At 36.7% G+C, this 22,430-nt stretch overlaps 1 protein-coding gene across 3 annotated transcripts in view; it reads right to left on the minus strand.

Moving 5' to 3' along the window:
• The window catches only part of PUM3 (pumilio RNA binding family member 3), a 43,324-nt gene that overhangs the window by 14,983 nt on the left and 5,911 nt on the right, over window positions 1–22,430 (minus strand). For 2 of the 3 annotated variants that reach the window (XM_007121609.4, XM_055087160.1), the window contains exons 3-13: window positions 21,698–21,916; window positions 18,526–18,661; window positions 17,859–17,934; window positions 15,708–15,801; window positions 15,381–15,447; window positions 14,032–14,206; window positions 12,940–13,043; window positions 11,865–11,943; window positions 9,330–9,428; window positions 8,352–8,405; window positions 4,532–4,612 (exon numbers count right to left, since the gene is read on the minus strand). In XM_007121609.4, the coding sequence (XP_007121671.2) occupies window positions 4,532–4,612; window positions 8,352–8,405; window positions 9,330–9,428; window positions 11,865–11,943; window positions 12,940–13,043; window positions 14,032–14,206; window positions 15,381–15,447; window positions 15,708–15,801; window positions 17,859–17,934; window positions 18,526–18,661; window positions 21,698–21,916 (1,184 nt within the window). The remainder of the gene's footprint in view (window positions 1–4,531; window positions 4,613–8,351; window positions 8,406–9,329; window positions 9,429–11,864; window positions 11,944–12,939; window positions 13,044–14,031; window positions 14,207–15,380; window positions 15,448–15,707; window positions 15,802–17,858; window positions 17,935–18,525; window positions 18,662–21,697; window positions 21,917–22,430) is intronic. The other variant, XM_055087161.1, reaches the window with a different exon arrangement.

The following is a 22,430-nucleotide window of genomic DNA, read 5'->3' on the forward strand; positions in this document are numbered from 1 at the left end:
AGATCTCCCTTGTGAAAATGTGTGGCCATTCTGACCTTGTGTTGGACCCTTGTCAGATTCTTTGGCATTCTTGTTTTTGCCAACCCTCTTTTAAAAGGGAAAGGGAAAGGTCAAAATGAAAGGTGCACACTGGAAGTAAGGTTAGAGCACATATGCATTTTCAGTGGAAGAAAGAAATGCAAAATGCAACATACATTACTGAGCACCATGCCCATCCATGGTGCATGTTCCTCTATGGAAGGTTGTGTGTGAACAAAAAGAAACACAGGCTGACCTTAACCTTAAAGAGCTAAAATCTAGCAGAAGAGGCAAGAGGAACTCTTTAAAAGTTAAAAATAAAAATAATAGATTTAAATAATGGATAAAAAACAGAAGTGTAAAAAGAAGGTTAGATCACTGGCAGTGACTGCAGCCTCTTGAGTGTTTTGTTTTAAAAAATTTGGTGATTTTATACAAAAGTCCAACTTTTTGGCTGCACTCAAAAAATTGGGATGAAGTTATTAAACGTACAGAGTTTTGGTTTTGCAAGATGAAGAAGTTCTGGAGATTGGTTGTACAACAATGTGACTACACTTAATACCACTTAACTATATACTTAAAAATGGCTAGGGCTTCCCCGGTGGTGCAGTGGTTGAGAGTCCGCCTGCCGATGCAGGGGACGCTGGTTCGTGCCCCGGTCCGGGAAGATCCCACATGCTGCTCAGCATGGCCGCTGAGCCTGCGCGTCCGGAGCCTGTGCTCCGCAACAGGAGAGGCCACAGCAATGAGAGGTCCGTGTACCATAAAAAAAAAACAACTGATGGGAAGATGTCAAAAAACATAGGAGCCAGCCTGAAGGTGCTGGAAATTTAGCATAAAACTGTGGGCAGGGCTTCCCTGGTGGCGCAGTGGTTGAGAGTCCGCCTGCCAATGCAGGGGACACGGGTTCGTGCCCCAGTCCGGGAGGATTCCACATGCCGCAGAGCGGCTGGGCCCGTGAGCCATGGCCGCTGAGCCTGCGCGTCTGGAGCCTGTGCTCCGCAACGGGAGAGGCCACAACAGTGAGAGGCCCACGTACCACAAAAAAAAAAAAAAAAGGAAAAAAGAAAAAGAAATTAGAAGATCTATCACCATGGGGCTCACACTCACAGAGGCTGGAGCCAAGGGTGGCTACTGCCTTGGACAGAGCATGTGCATTCTAGTTCCCCCCGCCCCTCCCAACCTGGTCTGCCTCACTCATTTACCTGCCTGGTCAATGAATGTTTCTGAGTTTGTAAGCCCTGGGTCAGATCACAATTAATTGCTAAATGAATAGACGGCAAAGACAAAAATTGTAAGAGTTGAGAGAATGGGGAGAGCAGGTCTGGCTGAGAGATCAGAGAACATTATCTGGAGATTGAATTGGAGCCTGGTCTTAAAGAGAAAAGGAGTGTTTGTTAGGCTATGATTTCAATCTGACATTTCAGGAAATCCAGTTACTCTGAATAGAATGCTTAGCAACACTAAGTTTTCTTGGCTATTTTTAAAAGCCCTGCATAATGCAACAGGTTTTGTAGTGGCTGGGCGGGAAACACAGACACATGACTCTATGTAACATATGGGCAGCATATCTGGCAACCCACATTTCTGCTAAGTAAATGCCTTTGAGAAACGAGGAGACATACAAGAATGCTTACAGAATTATTTGGAATAGCAGAAAATAATATGAATGTTTAAAGTTACAAATACTATAAACAACCTAAATGTCCATCAACAGAAAAAATGGAAAAATCAACTGTGGTATATTCATAGAGTAGAAAACTATTTGGCATTGAAAAATGAATGGTTTAGAACAACGGTGGGTAAACCATGGCCTGTAGGTCAAATCTAACCAAGCAGCCTGTTTTTGTACATCCTGTGAGCTAAGAATATTTTTTTATTTTTTACATTTTAAAGCGTTGCTAAACAAAAAACAAAGCAAACAAGAATATGCGACAAAGACCATACACGACTCACAAACCCTAAAATAATTACTATCTGACCCTTTATTAAAAAAGCTTGCTGACCCCTGATGATGACTCACAAACATAATGCCTAAAGGAAAAAGCAAGCTGCAGGAGAAAACACACATCACTTATATAGAATTTGTAAACATGCAAAATAATACCATAAACATCTACATATAGCAAAAGGATAAGGGAATGCATGCAAATAATAAGCACCAATCCATCACAGCGGTGGGGGGGGGGTGTGCGGGTACAAGGATAGGCAAAAAAAAAAAAGTACACAAAGGGCTTGAACTTCAACTGTATTTGGCAAGTTTTACTTCTTCATGCCCGATCAGGTGGGAGGCTGGGTGTTCACTGTTATTATTCTTTATATCTTCTGTATAGCATCTTAAAGATACTACACTTTAAAGTATGTATGAATATTCACTCTCAAAGAGCAATTGGCCAGTGCACTTACTTCCTTTTTAGAGGATCACTGCTGTCAAAGCAGTGCATCATACCAACAATTCCAGGATCGGATTTTATAAGTATGTTTATTTTAGAAAGTAAAGTAAAGTAAGTGGGAAACAGTGTGTATCCATTTTGAAAGGAGAGGGCTCAACTGATCAGGCTGTGATTTCAACCTGACATTTGCAGGAGTCTGGTTACCCTGAACAGAATGTTTTGCAACACTAAGCTTTCTTGGGTATTTTTAACAAGCACTGCATACTGCAACAGGTTTTGTGGTGGATGGTAGGGAAAATGCAAGAGCAATTAGCATTCCATAATTTTATCACTGGCTACACAGTTTAATGATACACAAAACCCGTTGAGCATTTGTCAGCTGGAGGCAAGACATCAGCAAATGAGGCCATTCTCAGGGAAAGCTGCCCTAAGTATGAGAAAGTCACTAGGAATGTGGGTTAAACAGTTGTGGGAATCAAACTGATAAGCGCAAGGAATTAAAACTGTTTCAACAGCGACTTGAAGTGGGATAAATCTTTGGAAAAAATTAATCTAGCAGACAATTGTGGCAAATCCTGAAGGAAGTTTGGTTGCTCTTAAAATCCATTTGGAACAGTTATGCAAATTTTAGTTGTCATGAAAATATTAAACAAAAGCAAGCTTTCAATAGCCCAGCCTGTTTCCATTTTCATGAAACAACTTTATTCATTAGCTAATCTACAGCCTCACATTTCTGTCACTGGAATGAAAAACAATCATTATTGATTGGAGTCAAAAGGGTAATAAAGTCACAAGGAACATGTCAAAATACTCAGTTTGTAACATCAAAGTCCTGCCAACTTGTTTCTTCCCACAATCCTACCCCAAAGAAAGTCATCACAATCTTAAAACAGTCAAGGGGAAAGCTGGAAAATGACAGCAAGGGCATGAGAAATTCACACACTGGGACCTACAGCTGGCATCTGAGAAAACAAATCTCCTATCCCTTCACTAGTTGGGACATTTTTCCTAATCACCCAGCTCTAACTGGTCCAGATAGGCTACAAAGAGGCCACAGCACCACCACAGGCCAACAGGTAAATTCTCTTTCTCAACATCCATATGCTTCTCCCTGCAGATGGTGTGGAAGTCGCTTTTGTCACTAAGATTTCTACAAGGGCCCCATCCATGTGTACCAACTTTCAAATGAATAACCTGTGTCTATACAGATTATGTGCTTTTTAAAAACATTTCCAGGTTCGGTCCCTGCTACCAATGTGGCAATTTCTTACGCCTTCCCCCGAAACCTCTATCATACACCTAACACAACTTGCATGCTAGAAATAAAGGAAGGAAAAATAAAAGAGGATAACAGAATCTCAAGTCAGAAAAGGGGCAGTCATTGCAGAATGAAGAAAATTATTTCATAATGTAGTTTTTACTCGGGTGTAGCTTTTATAAGAGAACAGCTCAGTTTTTCTGAAGGCAAATTTAGGGTTAAGTAAACCGCATTCAATTATTACCACTTGATGGTCATTATACCAGGCTAAAAAACTGAAATGAAAAAAGGAAGCTTGTATTCTAATTTTAATTAAAATTTTTAATCTAACTCTACACCAGCTTTCATGAAATCTCTAAGAAGCCATCACAATTGAGTGAACTTCATCAGTTTTTCTTCTCCAGTTCAAGTCAGGATGGATGTATTGATAAGCTATGCAGAGGTAGTTTCTCCAAAGGGAGAGAAAAAAGGTCATGGATAGCTTCTACCTGGGTGGACATGAGTTCTTGAATAACTGAAGAATTACTATGAAAATAAATTTCCAATCAAATCTAAACACAGCATCGCTAATTTTTCTTTTAGTATGTTACATGGTCTAAAAAGTCACATTACCCTAATTTAAGCAGTCTTCTGCATATTTAAAGCAACATTAATTAGTAATAATCAAGTAACAGGATTATGGTTTGAATGGGAATAAAGCAACCCCCCAAAATAGGCTTAAGGCAACTAAAAAGTAAGAAATACTGGCAGAAAGTATTTACACATTTCAAAGTCTTTACACATGTATGTGTGAAATCAAACTTACACACTCACAAATGATGTATCAATTTAACTTAAATTCAAGACTATGTGAATTACTTACTGATATGATTATCTGCTTCACAAGCTTAGTATCATCAATACAGTCAAATGCCGCCAATAAAACCAAGTGGGAGTATTGGCCCTGTAGGAATTGAAAGCCAGTAAAGGTTAAAAAAATACACAGATTCTCCCTTTTCTTCCACCTAAGGAGTTACGTTGAAAGGTTATCACCCTGACAACGTATCCAGCATAATATAAATGAGATGGATAAAAGTCATTCAAAGAAATGTGCTCTTGTATCAGGACCTAGTTAATTATATTCTAGGTTGAGTAAGAAAAAGACAGAAACAGATAAGCACGTTCTTCAATATTAAATAGCTGAGACTCATTTTTTTAAACTAATCAGAATATAACACTTCTCAAAAATAGGTATCCTGTTAATGAATAGCTACTTGAAAATTAAACTCAAAGAAAATTACAGTGACAACTGGGAAAAAAAAAAACTAGAGTACTGCAATCATAAAAAAGAAAATATATAAACTCAGATATAATTATATATATAAAACATACATAATACACACACACAGAAAATCCTGGAAGGAAAAACACTGTCACCACTGGGTTGAAGGATTACAAATAATTTTTTATTATCTTTGGTATATGGTACAATTTCCTTAAAATAATCCTATATAATTAAAATAGAAACACTAAAAAAAAAGAACTAGAAGAATATACTTATATACTGAAATGAATAGCTACTTGAAAATTAAACTCAAAGAAAATTACAGTGACAACTGGGAAAAAAAAAACTAGAGTACTGCAATCATAAAAAAGAAAATATATAAACTCAGATATAATTATATATATAAAACATACATAATACACACACACAGAAAATCCTGGAAGGAAAAACACTGTCACCACTGGGTTGAAGGATTACAAATAATTTTTTATTATCTTTGGTATATGGTACAATTTCCTTAAAATAATCCTATATAATTAAAATAGAAACACTAAAAAAAAAGAACTAGAAGAATATACTTATATACTGAATATGAGAATAAGATAAAAACAATTGCTTTCAAAAAGGAGAGCAGCATGAGATCATACAAATATACATTAGGACTTTCACAATCATTACTATTGAAATAACAGAATTTTTTCCATGATGCTGTTATTGTTCCCAGCTTTAAAGAACTTCTACCTTATGTTAAAAAAAAAAAAAAGTTTTCAAAGCTTGAGGCATATTCCTTTTAAGTATCCCAGATGATGATATAAATCTTTTTTTACTTTAAGAGGGATTTGACTTTTGCTACCAGCCAACACTCATTCAGAGCCAGATCCGATGAATATGGCAGGAATAACATCTCAATTAGAAACAAACTGGAGAAAAACAACAAAGGTCTAACATCTTTACTATATATAAGACCAACAATCAACTAAAAATAGGCTAAGAACATAAAGAATCAGTTTACAAAGAGAAGTACAAATGGCTTTAAGCATATGAAATAATACTCATTAATTAAGGACTATAATTAAAACAATGAAATACTATATCCCACCTGTCCTATACACAAAAGTGAAAGCCCTTGATAATATACTAATTTGGCAAAGGTTTGGGGAAGAGCAGGCACACTTTTATGTTGCTGATGAGAATGTAAAGTGGTTCAACCTCTTTAAGGGCAACTGACAATAACACTAAAAATTTAAAATGCATGTAGTTTCTGATCCAGCAATTGTAGTTCTAGGGAGGTATCTTACAGACATGCTTCCACATACGAACAAAGGATATGCCCTGGAGAATTATTTGAAATAAAAAACTAGAAACTAACGTGTCCGATAGTAGGGACTTGTTAAATGAACTATGGAAGTCATATAATAAAATATCATAAAGTCATTAACAAGAGAGAGGTAGATAGATGAATATATATTGACATAAAATGACCCCTGAGATGAATTAAATGAAGGAAACAAAGTAGAGAATGTTGTGCATATGGTACACAACCACGGGTTTCTGGTTTTTTAAGTCCCACACACGGAAACACACCCAGGCGTAAAATGTCTCTGGGTGAATACAGACGGTGGAACAGAATTTAAGTGAGAAACAGACAATTCTACAATTATACTTGGAAGTTTGAACACACTTCCCCAGCAACTGATAGAACTAGACAATGATAAATAAAATCAGTAAAAACATCCGTGATCTGAAAACACTACAAACCATTTTGATCTAACTGACGTTTATAGAGGACTGCACCCACATATTCTTTTCAAGACATTAACATAGACCATACATTGGTCCATAAAATAAGTCATTATAAATTTCAAAAGACTGAAATAATACAGAGTATATCAAGAAATCCCTAATATTTGGAAATTAAATACTTCCAAATAACCCATAGACCAAATCCATGGGTTGTATTAGTTTATCTCACCCTTTAGAAGCAACTCCTTGAGATAAAAAAGACACTGAACTGTTAATTTGCTAACATCGCAATACCTTGTGGGAATGAGGTTCTCCAAAAAAATTTACTGTTGATGTAACCAAATCGTAAAATTAAAACAATCTAATTTTATTAGAAAATAGTGTCTTTTACTATTAATACCTTTCAGAACTTTGTTTTCCGATGTCATTTTTATATTTTTATTTTATATTGGACTATAATTGATTTACAATGTTGTATTAGTTTCAGGTGTATAGCAAAGTGATTCAGTCATACATATACATATATCCATCTTTTTTTCAGAATCTCTTCCCATCTAGATTATTACAGAATATTAAGTAGAGTTCCCTGCGCTATACAGTAGGTCCTTGTTGATTATCCATTCTATATAGTAGTGTGTGTATGTTAATCCCAAATCCCAGTTTATCCCTCCCTTCCACCTAATAGAACTTTCTATTAACATTCTATTCTTACTCATTTCTGATTTAAAATATTCAAACTAAAATGTTATACAAAAAGATTTACTTAATGATGAATTATGAATCATGAAATTTTCTCATACTCTGAAAACTCCTCACTAGAGAGCCTCTTATTTCATTTTGTTACAGCCAAGTTAGCTGCCTTCTATGTGGTTTTATACTAACTCTCTTCCTAATCTTGAATCCTACAGAAGACAACAGATATGTATACAATCACAGAGCACCAGTTTATCTGAATTTTAATTAGCATTTACTATATCAAGTATTCACTAGATGCCAGTAGTTCTTATTGGATTTTTCAGAGGGAAAAGTTGTTGATATCACTAATTTTAGTTCACCTGTAAATTAGAAGCTATAAAACGTAATATATAAAATAGTTCAAAAATTGAAAACTAATGCTTACTACTACATATATTTTAGAATTATGGAAAACTATTTAGTATTTAAATACACAGAAATACTATTTTTTGAGGCAACTAATCCTTCAGAAAAAAACACTTTATATCCTCCAATTTCATTCAAAAAGCTGTTAGAGCATCTCCAAAAGATTCCAAAGAACTATAAAACTTAACTAAAATTTTCTTTGACCACACTACTAATTTAAGAAAAGAAAAGAGACAAGTTTCACTTTTTGTTGTGTTTTGGTGGTAATGAAAATTGGTAACAAGTTTCTGAAGTGCAATTTACCTAGAGACTAAATATCAGGTCTTCAAAACTTATCTAATAAAAATGGAAAATTGCCACAGTACAATGTTAAATGAAAAAAGGAGAAATTCATTTTGTGTAAATTTAACAATATATAAAAAGACATGCATATGCATAAAAATAGATTATAACAAAATGAAACAATAAATAATTTTCTTGGTAATTTTCTGAACTTTTCAAATTTCCTATAATAGATGTAAATACATTTTATTGTTAAAAATAGTTAAAAGAAATATATAGTTTTTATACTTACATTAGCCACCTTTTCAACATAAGTCTTCATTGTTTTCACAATCACTTTCCTGTCCTTAAAAAAGAAAAATTGTCTCAATGAACTTATAGCTACAGGTTTAGTTACAGATTAAGGTATTTCATAGTTAAAAATTTTATATAATATTAAACTTTCATTGGAGTGGCATACTTTTCATTAGTGAAACTAGTTATTCAACCAGAACCAAATAATGCAATACACTACAAAAAGTCCTCTCAGAGCTGTTATAATCTTAGCCTTCTTTGTGACAATCCAATGAGACATAAATATGGAACCATAAAATTATTAGTTGCAAGGCAAACCTAGTGAAACTACCTCCTTTTATAGTAAGAACTGAGATCTCTCTTCCAATGTCTGAACTGTCTTCAATGCATAAAAGTCTAGCATACAGATGGCATTCAATACATTACTTGTTGAGGAGAAATTAAATTTGTATTAAAAAGTGGACAAAAGAAAAAAAGTGGACAAAATACAACTGTCTTTTAAAGGCAGAATTATACCAATCAAGGAAATGAGGATCATTTATAATATAAGCTTCTATAATTATGCTTCTATAATTAATATGGATCTTTACCTTTTCCCTCAAAGTACTTAAGAATCATGGGAGCAAATGCGCAGCTGCTCATTTTCTTCTCTTTCCTCTCCCTCTCCCACAACAAGATCATTAAATGAGGAATCAAACAGGCTGACAGGTACCAAAACTTTTGTAAACTTAAGCCTAACCTAAATGGTGTGTTTACTTGCTTGACACACCCCCTCCTCATACAAGACAACCCAAGGTTTTCAAACATTAAGAAGACTCCAGTAGAGAAGAAACAAAAGGCTCAAAGGGGAGACAGTTTCTGTGAGGCCCTGAGGCACAACTGTGCAAAGATAATATTGTTGTGCGCAAGAGGGCAAAACCCCAAGGAGACCGAAAAAGTCTAAGGAAAGGCAAGTCAAGCCCTGACTGATGCTTACCTTGGGCGTGCCGTGCCACAGGCAGTGCATGGCCACTCTGGCGCCATCGTGTGTGTGCGCCAGGTATACCACTGCTTCTCGGATGGCTTCAATCACTTCCTGGGGAATAAATGCAGTTCAGGGCTTTGGTTTACTCCTTCTTTTTACTTTCTCACAATCTGTCTACTAAGGAGCAGTTACGCACAGAGAAAGAAAGGCAGAAAGTATAGGTAGAAAACAATTTAATGTTTAATTTTGTGGACAGGCATACATCCATACAACCTCTTCCTGGAAACATTCTTTTCCATCAAGAGCAGTAAGCACTGCTAGCAGGCAATTTCTATTAAAATCCCTGAGTTTTACCAACGTCTGTTCAAAAAAGTATGTATACGGTTGACCCCTGAGTGCGATATGAACCAGGCGGGTCCACTTACACGCGAATTTTTTTCAGTAAATATGTACTATAGCACTACACCATCTGAAGGTGGGTAAATCTGCAATCAGAACTGCTGATGGGGAGGGCTGATTATAGGCGGATTTTCCACTGAGGGGGACGGGAGTGTTGGCACCCCACCCCCCGTGTTGTTGTAGGGTCAACTGTATACGTATAGTATATTCTAAAGGACTTCTCAAGGAAAAAAAAAAAAATCTAAGAGTTGGCTGTGGGAAGAAGGGAGTTTTTAATAAAAAAGCCAGATAAAATAAATAAAATGTTCTTCCCTAAAAGAGTCATGTATATAACAAGCAGAAAACCAAAACACTAACTTTGTCTGAAAAAGTTTTTCTTTTTTAATTTATCACTGGATTACCTCTGGAAATCATATTAATAATTCACCATAAAGACACTTAAATAACATTTCTCTTAGAAATATTTATCTCTACATTAACATTTAGACTAGGCCTTCACTAGGCCTTTACTCAATGACCTTTAAGTAAAAACCCAATCATTAATTTATTACAAGGTAATTTTAGCTTATTTTTAATCTTTATTCCTTATTTTCAATGTATATAATTTCGTAATTATATTTGGAAGTCCAGCATATAGGACACAAATGAGTTCTACCAGCTAACAGCTGCAGGGCCAGTTTAGTCCATTCCCAATTTTATATTAAATAAATACAAAGTCTCCTGCCAGGAAGGAGAAAAGTGGCCTATTTTTATCAATAAGGAACAGCAATTTCACCCTTAACTATCTCACAATCCTTTTCCAGGATAAATCTCAAGAACATAGCTTTCAGCTTACATACCTGAACTTATGAATCTCTTCAAAGCTATCCAGTTGGGGAGTTAAACATATATTCCAATTATGCTTCTTTTACCTCCAAAGGTTTTTTTTTTTAAAGTCTCTCTATTGAAAATGTCCCCAGGGCCACAAAGACCTGTCTGATTATTTTATATTCACGATAAGTTACCAATGATGTTTTGCTATTACTAAAACACATTCAACATTAAAAAGATAAAGACTTTCCACTACGGAATATATTCAAATGATCATTTTCTCAGTTCTGAAAATAAAGTCCTGCCTCAGTAAATCCAGAACTGTGAGACACTGTGCTCTGCCAGAACAAGAGAGAAATCCCCCAGAGAATCAGCAGCTGCTGTGGTCATTGAACCACATGCTTAGGTAGGTGGCTACTCTTGGAAAACTATTTTGCATGTCAATTTTGAGAGGGTCAAAATTCCTATGAATGTTTAATCTGGCATATTTGTTAAAAAGACGTGAGTCTCGTTACTTGGTTATCACTTATTATTAGAATGAGAACAAATGGATGATGAGTTCACAGTATGATGAGGCAAGCAAAATTCAGGGGACTGAATGAATTCTCATCTATATTCCCATCACTGACTTGAAGGGCAGTGCAATTTACCTTCACTCTCATGTAAGGTCCAGTTTTTCACGGTTCACTTAGTTTTACCTAAGTGTCCTCCCGTAACCTTTTAACACCAATATAATTTTTTTTTTGTACCAATACAGGTGAATTTCGAACTCCCTGAATGCTGAATATTCCTCCATGTTAGTTAATTTTCTGATTAGGTTAAGCTAGAGGATGCTCTCTGGATTATAATTAAAATATAAAAATTCAATGAGGGCTTCCCTGGTGGCGCAGTGGTTGGGAATCTGCCTGCCAATGCAGGGGACACGGGTTTGAGCCCTGGTCTGGGAAGATCCCACATGCCGCAGAGCAACTAAGCCCGTGAGCCACAACTACTGAGCCTGCACGTCTGGAGCCTGAGCTCCGCAACGAGAGGCCACGATAGTGAGAGGCCCTCGCACAGCAATGAAGACCCAACACAGCCAAAAATAAATAAATAAATTTATTTTTTTTAAAACAAATTCAATGAAGTTGATAAAATTATGGTCAATTCTACTGTCTTTCTGGCAAAAATCTAAATGGAATTAGTAGACTTCTTCAAAGGGAGTTTAGCACATTATCTTTTCTAAATAAGGAAACAATTCTTTAAAATTTTCAAAAGCCAATATACATCAAAGCAGTATTTCACATTTTTTACACAGTTCTACATGTTTCAGTTTAAAACCTAAAACCAAGAACTTACTGATCTCAGCTTTGGGGGTGCATAGGTAAAAAAGTCCAAGAATACTTTATGTACCAGTGAGTGCTTAATCACAGCTTCTCTGAAAACAGAAAAAAAAAGTCAGAAATGGCACCACAATAATACAGAGATAGGTAACCTCGGTTGCCCTAAAATAATCAAAACTGTGAAATGGTTTTAGCAAATGTCATTTGTCATAAAATAAATCATATCTTTAGCAATACTAAGACTAAAAAAAAAAAAAAACTTTTAGACCTATTAAAATATTTATAGGTCTTGGTTGCCATCTACAACCAAGACCAGAGTACGAGTTTCTAGTATCTAATCAGCAAATATGCAATTATCATTCAAAATACACTCAACTTTCTTAAATAAGGACATCTATATTCTTTTACACAACAATGGACGTGATTAGAAATCCACAGGTAGACTATTTTTTAATGGCTATTTTCTTCCTGTCAAGCCTCCTTTATAATGTGTCAGTTTCACAAAATCATTTTAGCAGTTAAATCCTAAATAGATCAAAACAGTATCAGCAATTGCAACAACACCTAATTGATCCAAGCCTCCTAGTGTGACACTTGGTGAATTCAGGTGTACAGTGGAGGCTAATGATCAGGCACCAAAGGCTTCAAGTTCACATGGAGTATCCATGTAGACGGCAAAAACATGTTGCTTTTAATGGCAAAGCACTGTTCTGAGCACTTTGGAAATATTAGCCCATTTAATCTTCATAAAACGCTATGAAATATATACTGTTATTATCATAATTTTACAGGTACGGAAACTGAGGCACAGAGAAGTTAAGTTGCCCAAGGTCACACAGTTAGTAACTGAGAGAGGCACCAGGATTCACACCCAGGAAGCCTGGTCCCAGACACAATGCCCTAACTACTCCACTGTGGTACAAACTCCAAGAAGGCCAAATGCATGGGCTTTTAAGTCTCACAATCCAATTTAAATAGCAGACTATAATTGGGAAACTATCCACCTTTTCTCTGCAAAGGCTATATAAAACTTTCCTCCTTCAAATGCCATTTGTTAAGAAAAAAAAAAAAAAAACACCCAGCTTCCTTACTTTTGGGCCATTGGAGTTAGAATCTGTTTCATTTCATCCATGATAAGCTCTAGTTTTTCTGGCTGTACCTCTAATACTTTGTCCAGAGTTGGGTGATCTGCTGACTGCAACAGAAGAAAAATCAAACCCCACTAAATTTAATCAAGTTTCTTCAACTTCGAAACAAAGAAAATCAATTACTGTCATTTAACATAAACTTAAATGTTTAGATTTGCCATATTTACATAACAAAAGCCCCGCTGTAGATACACTCACAGGGGAATTCTTGATTATCTAATTCTCATTCTATACACCCACCATCGTACTTCCAGAGCCAAAAGCTAAATAACCAACCAGCCAGTTCACACTTGCCAAGCACCTAGCATGTGCCTAATCATAAGATCAAGTATTCAGTTAACAAATTCTTGCCACTATGTTTTGTAATTAGCTGGATATTCCTATAGTGACTGTGACAAAGGAAACAAAGCACTAAGTTCAACCCAGGAGCTGAAACTGACTAGCAGAAGGAACCCAGGAATCAATCCATCTCCCTTGAGATAAATATATGTGTATTCGTGTCCTAAAGTCTGAAATTGATCCTTTAACTGTCCTAGTCCCATTACTAGCCTTGTACTAAATCCAAGGTTGGGTCTCTCTACTCTGCTTCCTCTCTGCATATGACCCGGGGAAGGGTAATCCACAAACATGAGGAAACATGGGAGAAGGCAGCAACAGGGAGCTCGATGCCCTTCAACCAGGGCTGCTTAGGGGGTGTTTACAGAGCTTCACTGACTATTAAGAATCTTCTTCCTTGGTCTATCTGACTGTAGAAACAGAAGTACCAAAGCATTACACACGGTACTTGGGAAGGAGTAATAAAAGTAGTTTTAATTTATAGGGGATTTAAAGATTGTGCTCTGGGAGAAAGAAATGTAAGTATGATCACTTGCTTATTACACCAGAGACAAAATAATCCAAGAGGATAAAGGCTATGAGGTAGTCTCTTAAAGGAACCACCAAATTAAAAATACATTCTGATAACAGGGCATTGGAAGGTAAGGAACAGCACACAGACAAAGTAAAATCTCTAGGAAAAATGTCTTGAAATGTCACCTTGTAAAGCTGAAATGTGTTCCCATAGAGCTCTTCTGTCAGCATGTTCCTCTGCTCCAAGATGGCTTTATCATTGTAGGCGTACTCCACGATGGCGGACGCTTCCGCATGCCGCAGCATCTTCCTCACGTGACCTTTAAAGCTTCTCATTATCTCTGCAATCTGTGCTTTACTCCTAAACCCAGCGTGCCCATGGGAAAAGAGAAGCGATAGAAGGAGAACGCTGGGTGGCAACAAAACTTAACACACTTCTGAGAGCAGCTCATCATTGTGTGTGGAGGTGGCTGACAAAGAGAAATGCTACAAGAAGGAAAAACAAATTGCCTTGTATTTCTACCTTTTCTTTTTCTGTTTTTTTCTTTTTTTGGCCACACTGCACAGCTTGCAGGATCTTAGTTCACCAGCCAGGCATGGAACCTGGGCCCTCGGCAATGAAACTGCGGAGTCCTGACCACTGGACCGCCAGGGAATTCCCTCTACCTTGCGTTTCTAAGTGACTCGGGGGCCAGCCTGCCTAGGTTTGAAAAGACCTAGGGTCTTACCAGCTGAAAGACCCTGGGCAAGGTATTTCACCGGTCTGTGCCTCAGCTTCTTTAGTCATAGAATAGAAAGAATAAGGTTGATGTGAGGATCAATGAGTTAAGATGCACTGAGAACTGTAACCAGCACATAGTAAGTGCTCAATAAATGTCAGTTCCCATTAGTAAATTGTTCAGCTTAAAAAAAGTGGGGTAGAAGGAGAAAAGGAGAAGGTAAAAGTCAAACATGCAGGATAATATGAATAAAACATATTCCAGGATTCTCTTTTAAAACAGGACTTAGTCACAGGTATTTCTATTCTATCCTAAAATAATCAAGCAGCCAGTAATTCTAGTCAGGAATCCAGTTTTTGAAAATTTGTCAGCTGTACTTTTTTGTTGTTGGTTAGCATATTTTGGCCCATTATTATACTTGAGACAGCAAGACAAGTATCAATTCCACCTAGTTTAGGAAATCCTCCCATCTCGACATTTCCTAACCCACTAACCCTGCTTCTGAGCCTACTCACCTGCCCCTCCCATCACTCCATCTTCTAAATAACTGGTGACTAATTTAAAGTTCATCATAACCATTTCTCTTCTTCCAGGGCTTCAAGATATACTGGTATGAACAATGAAGACAATACCATCATTTTACATTAATTTTAATAACATTAATTTTTTAAGACCACACTCCTTGCAAACATCACAAGCATCTGCTTAAGCCTACTATTATGGTAACAGACTTTTAAGCAACATTTATTTGCACACAATAGGTATCCACACCTTTAAAAAACTAATAAAAAATATTTTATAAATAGAACAACTCACCCATACATGAGAAACTTCTTAACAATATTTCTGGAATATTTAGCTTTACTTAATTCAACCAAATCACCTGAAAAACAAAATACATTACATTAATGATAACCTCATTTCAGTCCTCCAGAAACAAGGGAAGAACTAACTGCACAATCTTGGGAACACAAACGAATAACTCCCTATTTGTCCCAGGCAAAAAAACAAATAAACAGAAAAGGTCCTGCAGAGGACACACTGCTACCCCTCAACAGAATTCTTTTCCAGGACAGTGTTGGGTATTTCAAGAGAAAACAAGCGACTTCTTACAAACAATTATAAAATATATATAAGAAATACCTCGCAGTTCTTCAAAAGCCTGTTTCCTCTGCTCTTCGTTGCCATACTGAATGTAACACTGGATCACACGAGTTGAATCATGTGCAAACGCAATCTGTAGGAAAACAAGTTGGGGCCTTTAGACGAATTCTCCCTGAAAATATATGTTTCTATCATATTATTTATGTTGTATTGCTGCCTCTTTTACAATTCTTGTGAGGGAAAAAAAAGTAGGGTCTTCATGGCTAATCAAACCTAGGTTACTTGGGAGTAGAAATTCTTGTTTAATTGTTCAGAATGGCATTCTTTGGTTTTGCTGGCTACCGTACGGCATTGAGACAGGAATGCATTTAAGTATTCTGCAAGATTCTATCATTATAATTCAAACCAAACCTGTCTAATGATTATACACACTACATTTTTCATTTCTCTGATAAGTTACTTTCCCTAAAAGAGGAATTTTCCAATGCAAAAATTCTATTATTCTTTGATTTTTTAAAAAATATAAATGATCTAAGAATGTTTGGCTTTGGCAACCAAAGTATTGCTACATAAATAATTATACCTAATTATTATAATAATCTAGATACACACTGGCAATTACATTATGAGCTAATCACTCCATTTCTCACATTTTCATTATAATCCCTGAACATACAATCCAGTTATATTCCTAGAATTTCAAATCTGATTCTCCAACCCAACCCCCCTCACAACTATTGGATGGATTAGATCCTCACTGAAGGACTTGCTGATCAATTTCTAAAGCAATAACCGCAGATAATCAGTCATGCACTATTATTTTTTATATGCTACAGTCTACTTTAATAGTGCTTATTACTCGTTGCTGAGTCTGTCTTTAAATTTTTAAATTCTAACAAGTCAGAAGGTGAAGGTATACTTTCAACAAAGTCATGGATTTCCAAAGAATTTCCTTAAGGGAGATTTGTATAGACATTTTTGATAAAACTTTAAAAATATTTTTTTTTAAAAATAAGGCTGTTTTGTGTATATGTTGATTACCTACTATGTAACCAATATATGTGCTTTAAGTATATTTTTCTCATTTAAACTCAAAGCAACCTTAAAAGTGGGTTGTTGTTATTAGCACTTTATAGATTAAAGTAAGTTTATGAGAAGTTAAGGAACTTGCTATCCTTGTGACCCTGGGGATGAAACTTAACTTCTCTGAGCCCAGATGTATCAAACGTTTAATAGGGATGATGACTAAGTTAAAGGATACAAAGTATGCAATGGTTAGCATAATTCCTAGCACACAGTAAATAATCAATAAATAGGCTGTTACTGTCTAAAGGCACACATATTTTAAATAGCAGAGTGAGTATCTGAATACCAGACTAACTCCCAAGTCCAAGGGCATGCAGTAATAACCTAAGGGTAATTGGGAAAGGATCTTGAGTGTAAATTATTTATAAATTGAGTATAACAGACTACTGCTAGAGATGAGGAGGAGTTCCAACCTAAAAAGACCTTCCTGGCTTTAAGAAAGCAGCAGCCGGGAACTCACTACTTTAAGACAGTCCTTCAAACTGTAATACAGCAGCTGGTTAGACCCACGTACATGGTTCGGCAAAGGCTGCCCCTCAAGGGTCTCCAAAGATACTGAGTCTGTTGGCTTACAAGTGAATATCACTAAGTATTTATCCAAATACACAAGAATCAATAGAAGTTTACTATAAAACAGGATTAAACAGCAACAATGAAAATCAATTCAGAAGTCCCAAATCTATTATATTTTAAAGACCTGTGCATGATGCTTGTAAAAGCAGGAAGAAAGTAATCATGTGTTTGCATCACACATACAAAATAGCCAGCAATTTAGAACATGCAAAAGTATAGAGTTCACAGCAAGACATTCTAACGAACACTGTTGAACTAATAAATTCCTCGAGATAACTTTAAGAGAATACTGACTTATTTTAAGTAAATTATTTTAAAATGAACAGCCAAACACTTGATAGCTTTTTTATAATTTCCCGGCAGTAAGATCTCTCACTATTAAATTTTTTAATCAGTATTATAAAAGGTATTTGAAATTTGAGGCCAAATACATTAAAAACAGAAACAATTTCACCTGCCACAATGGTCAACTACCCTTTACTGCGAGTCAATTTCAATTGTTAAAATTGCAACTGAGTATGCCCTACTTACAGTTTTAATTTTCCCTTGAATCAACTTCTGCAAATCACTCATCAACTTCACTCTTTTTTCTTTGTCACAATCTTTTCTATAAAAGAGGCAGGAAACAGCCTAAGTAAAGACATTATTTTAAGCACACAAAAATAAAAACCATACCAGTGTATGTTCACCCAATTCAGTATGATTTTCTCTTCGAAGAGAGCAAACTGGACATTAAAATTACTATTCCAGAGCAGCCAGAGAAAAGTAATTTTCTCAAAGGCAGAAACTCATCTCACAAGGTATAATTTTATGCATCAATCTAAATCTTAACAGCCAGAACTTTAAAAGTAAAGAAAATAATAAAACAAGTCCAAGACACCAAGTACTCAAGTATTTCAAAACCTAGCCGAAAAGAACTGTCCTTCATTTTCTCAGAAATTTCTCAGGAAGGACGTCAAATCCATTTTAACTCTCATTCATTTTCATAAGCAGATCTGACACCATCCTAATGATTCCACACATTTCTACAATGGGCAGACATCCAAACACTGATGCCTCTACTGGAGTGTTATGAGTACTCCCTAAATAACCCAAGCGCTACGTCATTTATCTTAGGACATTTCACTATTTACTAGGTACACTGTTACTCCTCCATCACCTCAAAGGGCCTAATAAAGATGCCATTAAGTAGCATTACCTTCTTAAGATCTCCCAAATCTGCTTTGCCCGAACAACAACGTTGTAGTTGGTTTTATCACTGAGTTGCCTGCTCTGCTTCAGTTCTTTTTTCTTTTTTTTGAACTCATCCCATTTGGGTTTCTTGGCTGCTGTGTCTAGTCATTACAGAAATTATTTTCAATTACATTTAACATTCTCAGTGCCATACACAAGTACAAATTAGGTACCTATGGCAATCACTAATCAAGATCAATACTCATTGAGGAAACTAGAAGGGGGAAAACATCATTCCCTACCAACTTATACTTTATTTCATTTTCTGAGCAGTTTACGCATTTTAAATTTGGTTGACACCAACTGTTCATTTATTCAACAGCTATTTATTGAATCTTAACAGGATACCTATTAAGAAAAAAAAAGGAAACTAAACAGATTATAAAAGCAATTTTAAAAGTTTAAGCATCTTTCTCAATTGTAAAATAAAATTTTACTCTAGAACATTAAGATCATTGGACTTTATGTATAATCAGTTCTCAGTGAAAACAAAAATTAGTCCAAATTAACATAGGAAAAACAATATTCAAAAATTCACTCTTCTGAGTGCTGTTATGTATTAAGTAATTTAATTCTTACAACAACCCTATGAGGTGGGTACTATTATTATCCCCTCATGTCAGGGAAACAAAGGCACCAAGCAGGTAAGTTCCTTGTCCAAGGTCACGTTAACTCCTAAGTGGCAGAGTCAGGATTCAAACCCAGATATGGCTCTAAAACTTTATTCTCTGATGTCTCTTACTCATGACAATGCACAATCAAAATTCCTCAGTTCTCTACAATTAGGGTCATGCTATAAAAGTCGAGTATCTTTCTATTGGTTATTTTTGGTCTTCACAATCTAACTTATTAATTGAATGAAAAAACCCAGAGGCCAAACAAATAAAAACTTAATAAAATGGGTATTACTTACATGAGTACCCTGCAAAGAACCCTTAGGAGGATAAGTTATTTCTAGATATCTCCCCTTCTCTGATTAGAAATACACTCAAAAAACAAAATTCTCGGGCTTCCCTGGTGGCGCAGTGGTTGAGAGTCCGCCTGCCGATACAGGGGACGCGGGTTCGTGCCCCGGTCGGGGAAGATCCCACATGCCGCGGAGCGGCTAGGCCCGTGAGCCATGGCCGCGGAGCCTATGCTCCGCAACGGGAGAGGCCACACAGTGAGAGGCCCGCGTACCACACACACACACACACACACACACACACAAAAACAACAAAATTCTCCTATAATCTCAAAACCTAGGGATTAACATTTTATTTCCTTCTTTTCTTTTCCCCTACACGTTTTATATTAATTTCCTTAGTCTTTACTTAAACATTATTATGTTGTAAGCATTCTTCCATGAAACTAAATATTCCTCAAGAATATAATTTTTAATGGTATTCAATATGCTACAGTGTATTTAGTTACTCCCCTTTCTGCTCACCTGCTTATTCCCAGCCTGGTAATAGAGGATTACAGGCAACAGAAGGCATATTTACCATTAATATTAGGGCATCATGTACTATGCAGCAGAGAATAATAACCAATCCAGAGTTCATTTAATTCTACAAATATTTGGGCACCCTCGACATATGCCATGCTGGGTTGCAGCAGATACAACCAATTTTGGGGATGTCTAGTATCCAATCCCCCTCAGTTGCTGGTATAAAACGGAGAAAATAAAATCAAAGTTCCATTTTGAGATGCTGGGAACTTATCTCCTATAGCAAAAGGAACCAGAGCTCCACTATAATAAGATGAGGATGTGTGTGCATCTAAAATGCAGGTGTCAAGAACTCCAGTGGGGAAAGGAAGATTTAGGACCTAACAGAGAAGCTAGCAAAGAGTAGGTAGGAAAGAGAAGCTGGAAGAGAAGGAGAAAAGAGAAAAGATGGAAGCTAGAGCATGAAAGAATCCTCCAGGCCTAATGAGAAATAATGAAAATTTCCCTCCTTTCCTCTCTCCCTACGCCCCTGTCTTGGAGCAGCCCTAGGCAGAACAGAGAACAAGGACCAGGTCTAAAGAACTGGAGTAAAAAGGCCCCATGGCAGTGGTCTCAGTTGGCAGCAAAGGAGCAGTGTGAGGCTATGCCATGCTGGAGAAAAAGAGTATGAAAGACACCAGAGAAATTCCCACGATGCTGCAGAGAAGGCATATGCATGTCAGCACGTGTAACCTGGAAGCTGCTCGTTTGAGACCAGTGCAGGACAGACGATGCACGGCAAGGGCAGGCTGTACAACAGACAGCAAAGCTCTGGGTTAGAGACAACTGCTTAAACATCATGATGAAGAGATCAATAGTTTGTTTCAACAAGGAGGAGCCTTGCCAACACTTCTTTTTTTTTTTTTTTTTCGGTACGCGGGCCTCTCACTGTTGTGGCCTCTCCCGTTGCGGAGCACAGGCTCCGGACGTGCAGGCTCAGCGGCCATGGCTCACGGGCCTAGCCGCTCCGCGGTATGTGGGATCTTCCCGGACCGGGGCACGAACCCATGTCCCCTGCATCGGCAGGCGGACTCTCAACCACTGCGCCACCAGGGAAGCCCACCAACACTTCTAATCAGTTAGCAACCTATCTTGTTCAACCAATTCAAGTCAAATCTGTCACATGTATATTATACCTTCTCTGGAACTGTTTACCAAGTCTGAGCCGTATGATGAGTTGATGATATTAGAGTGGCCTGAGCTCTGTGAGGGCAGGGTCTATATGTTTCTTGTTCACCAGGGCATCCTTAGCCAAGGTGGATGTTTAGCTGGGACACACTGGTTATTTAAGTATTAAATTTAAGTATTAAGTATTTGTTTGTTGAATGAATGAGTTCATTAATTTTAGCCTACAGAAAGGAATGTTTCATTGAGGTTCCAATGCATAAAGCCATTACAATTTAGCCTAATTCCACAGCTAGGGGAATTCAGCAAGGGCCTAGGAAGTAAGGAATTCTAGGTACCAGAGGACAATTTTGACCAGAGAAGATGCTTTCTGTTTTTTATTTAATCCCATCTACCCTCCCACCCCCACCCCAAGTATTGCCTGTCAAGGAACAAGAAGAAGGTCTCTACCAGACTTCTAGAGTCCCTGTGCACAGTGGTTCAGGCAGTAGCTCAGGCAGGGCAAGGCTTCTGCAAAAACTCTGCTAAAGGAATCAGTGCTTACCATCATTTTTACTGTCTGGCTGGAATTTTCTCTTCCTGTTGAATTTATCTGCCTGCTGGAATTTGTTCTTTGGTATTTTATCCCCTTGCTGCTTATTCTTGAACTGCTTCACACCTTTTTTCCCAGGTTTTGTGGCAGTTTTCTCAAAGTTCTTAGATGTGATTTTAGGTCCACCTTCCTTAACAACTTTTTTTGGGAATGTCTTTGAAGGACCAGAATCTAGTGACAATAATAAATGTTAGTTCAATGATCCTGGGCCTAGATCTTTTATCCACTGGATTGTATTTGTTTCAGAAAATTACACACTCTTTAGTGAAACATACTTTGTTTTATTCTCAAAAACGGAGCACAGTAGGACTTAAAAAATCAAAACAAAATTTAAAAACTTACTCTGATTATAAAATTATAATACAGGTTCATTATAGAAAACCTACGAAGTAGAGAAATACATAATAAAAACTACCCATAATTCGAGAGATAACCACTATTGTCAGTTAGGTGTACTTCTGTTTTAAGCACATATCACAAGATGAGATATTATTTATATGTCTGTGTGTGTGTGTATGTGTATGTGTGTGTGTGTGTGTGTGTGTGTGTGTGTGTGTGTATTTAGGGGGTCAATAACATAATAGGAATCTAAGAATAAAATGAACATTTAAAATTTAGAAAGTATATCATATATAAACAAATTTGATATGTTTATTTTTCAGAATTTCTAGTTGCAAGAAAAAAA

The sequence above is a fragment of the Physeter macrocephalus genome, chromosome 9 (assembly GCF_002837175.3).
Source record: "Physeter macrocephalus isolate SW-GA chromosome 9, ASM283717v5, whole genome shotgun sequence".
Classification (NCBI taxonomy): domain Eukaryota; kingdom Metazoa; phylum Chordata; class Mammalia; order Artiodactyla; family Physeteridae; genus Physeter; species Physeter macrocephalus.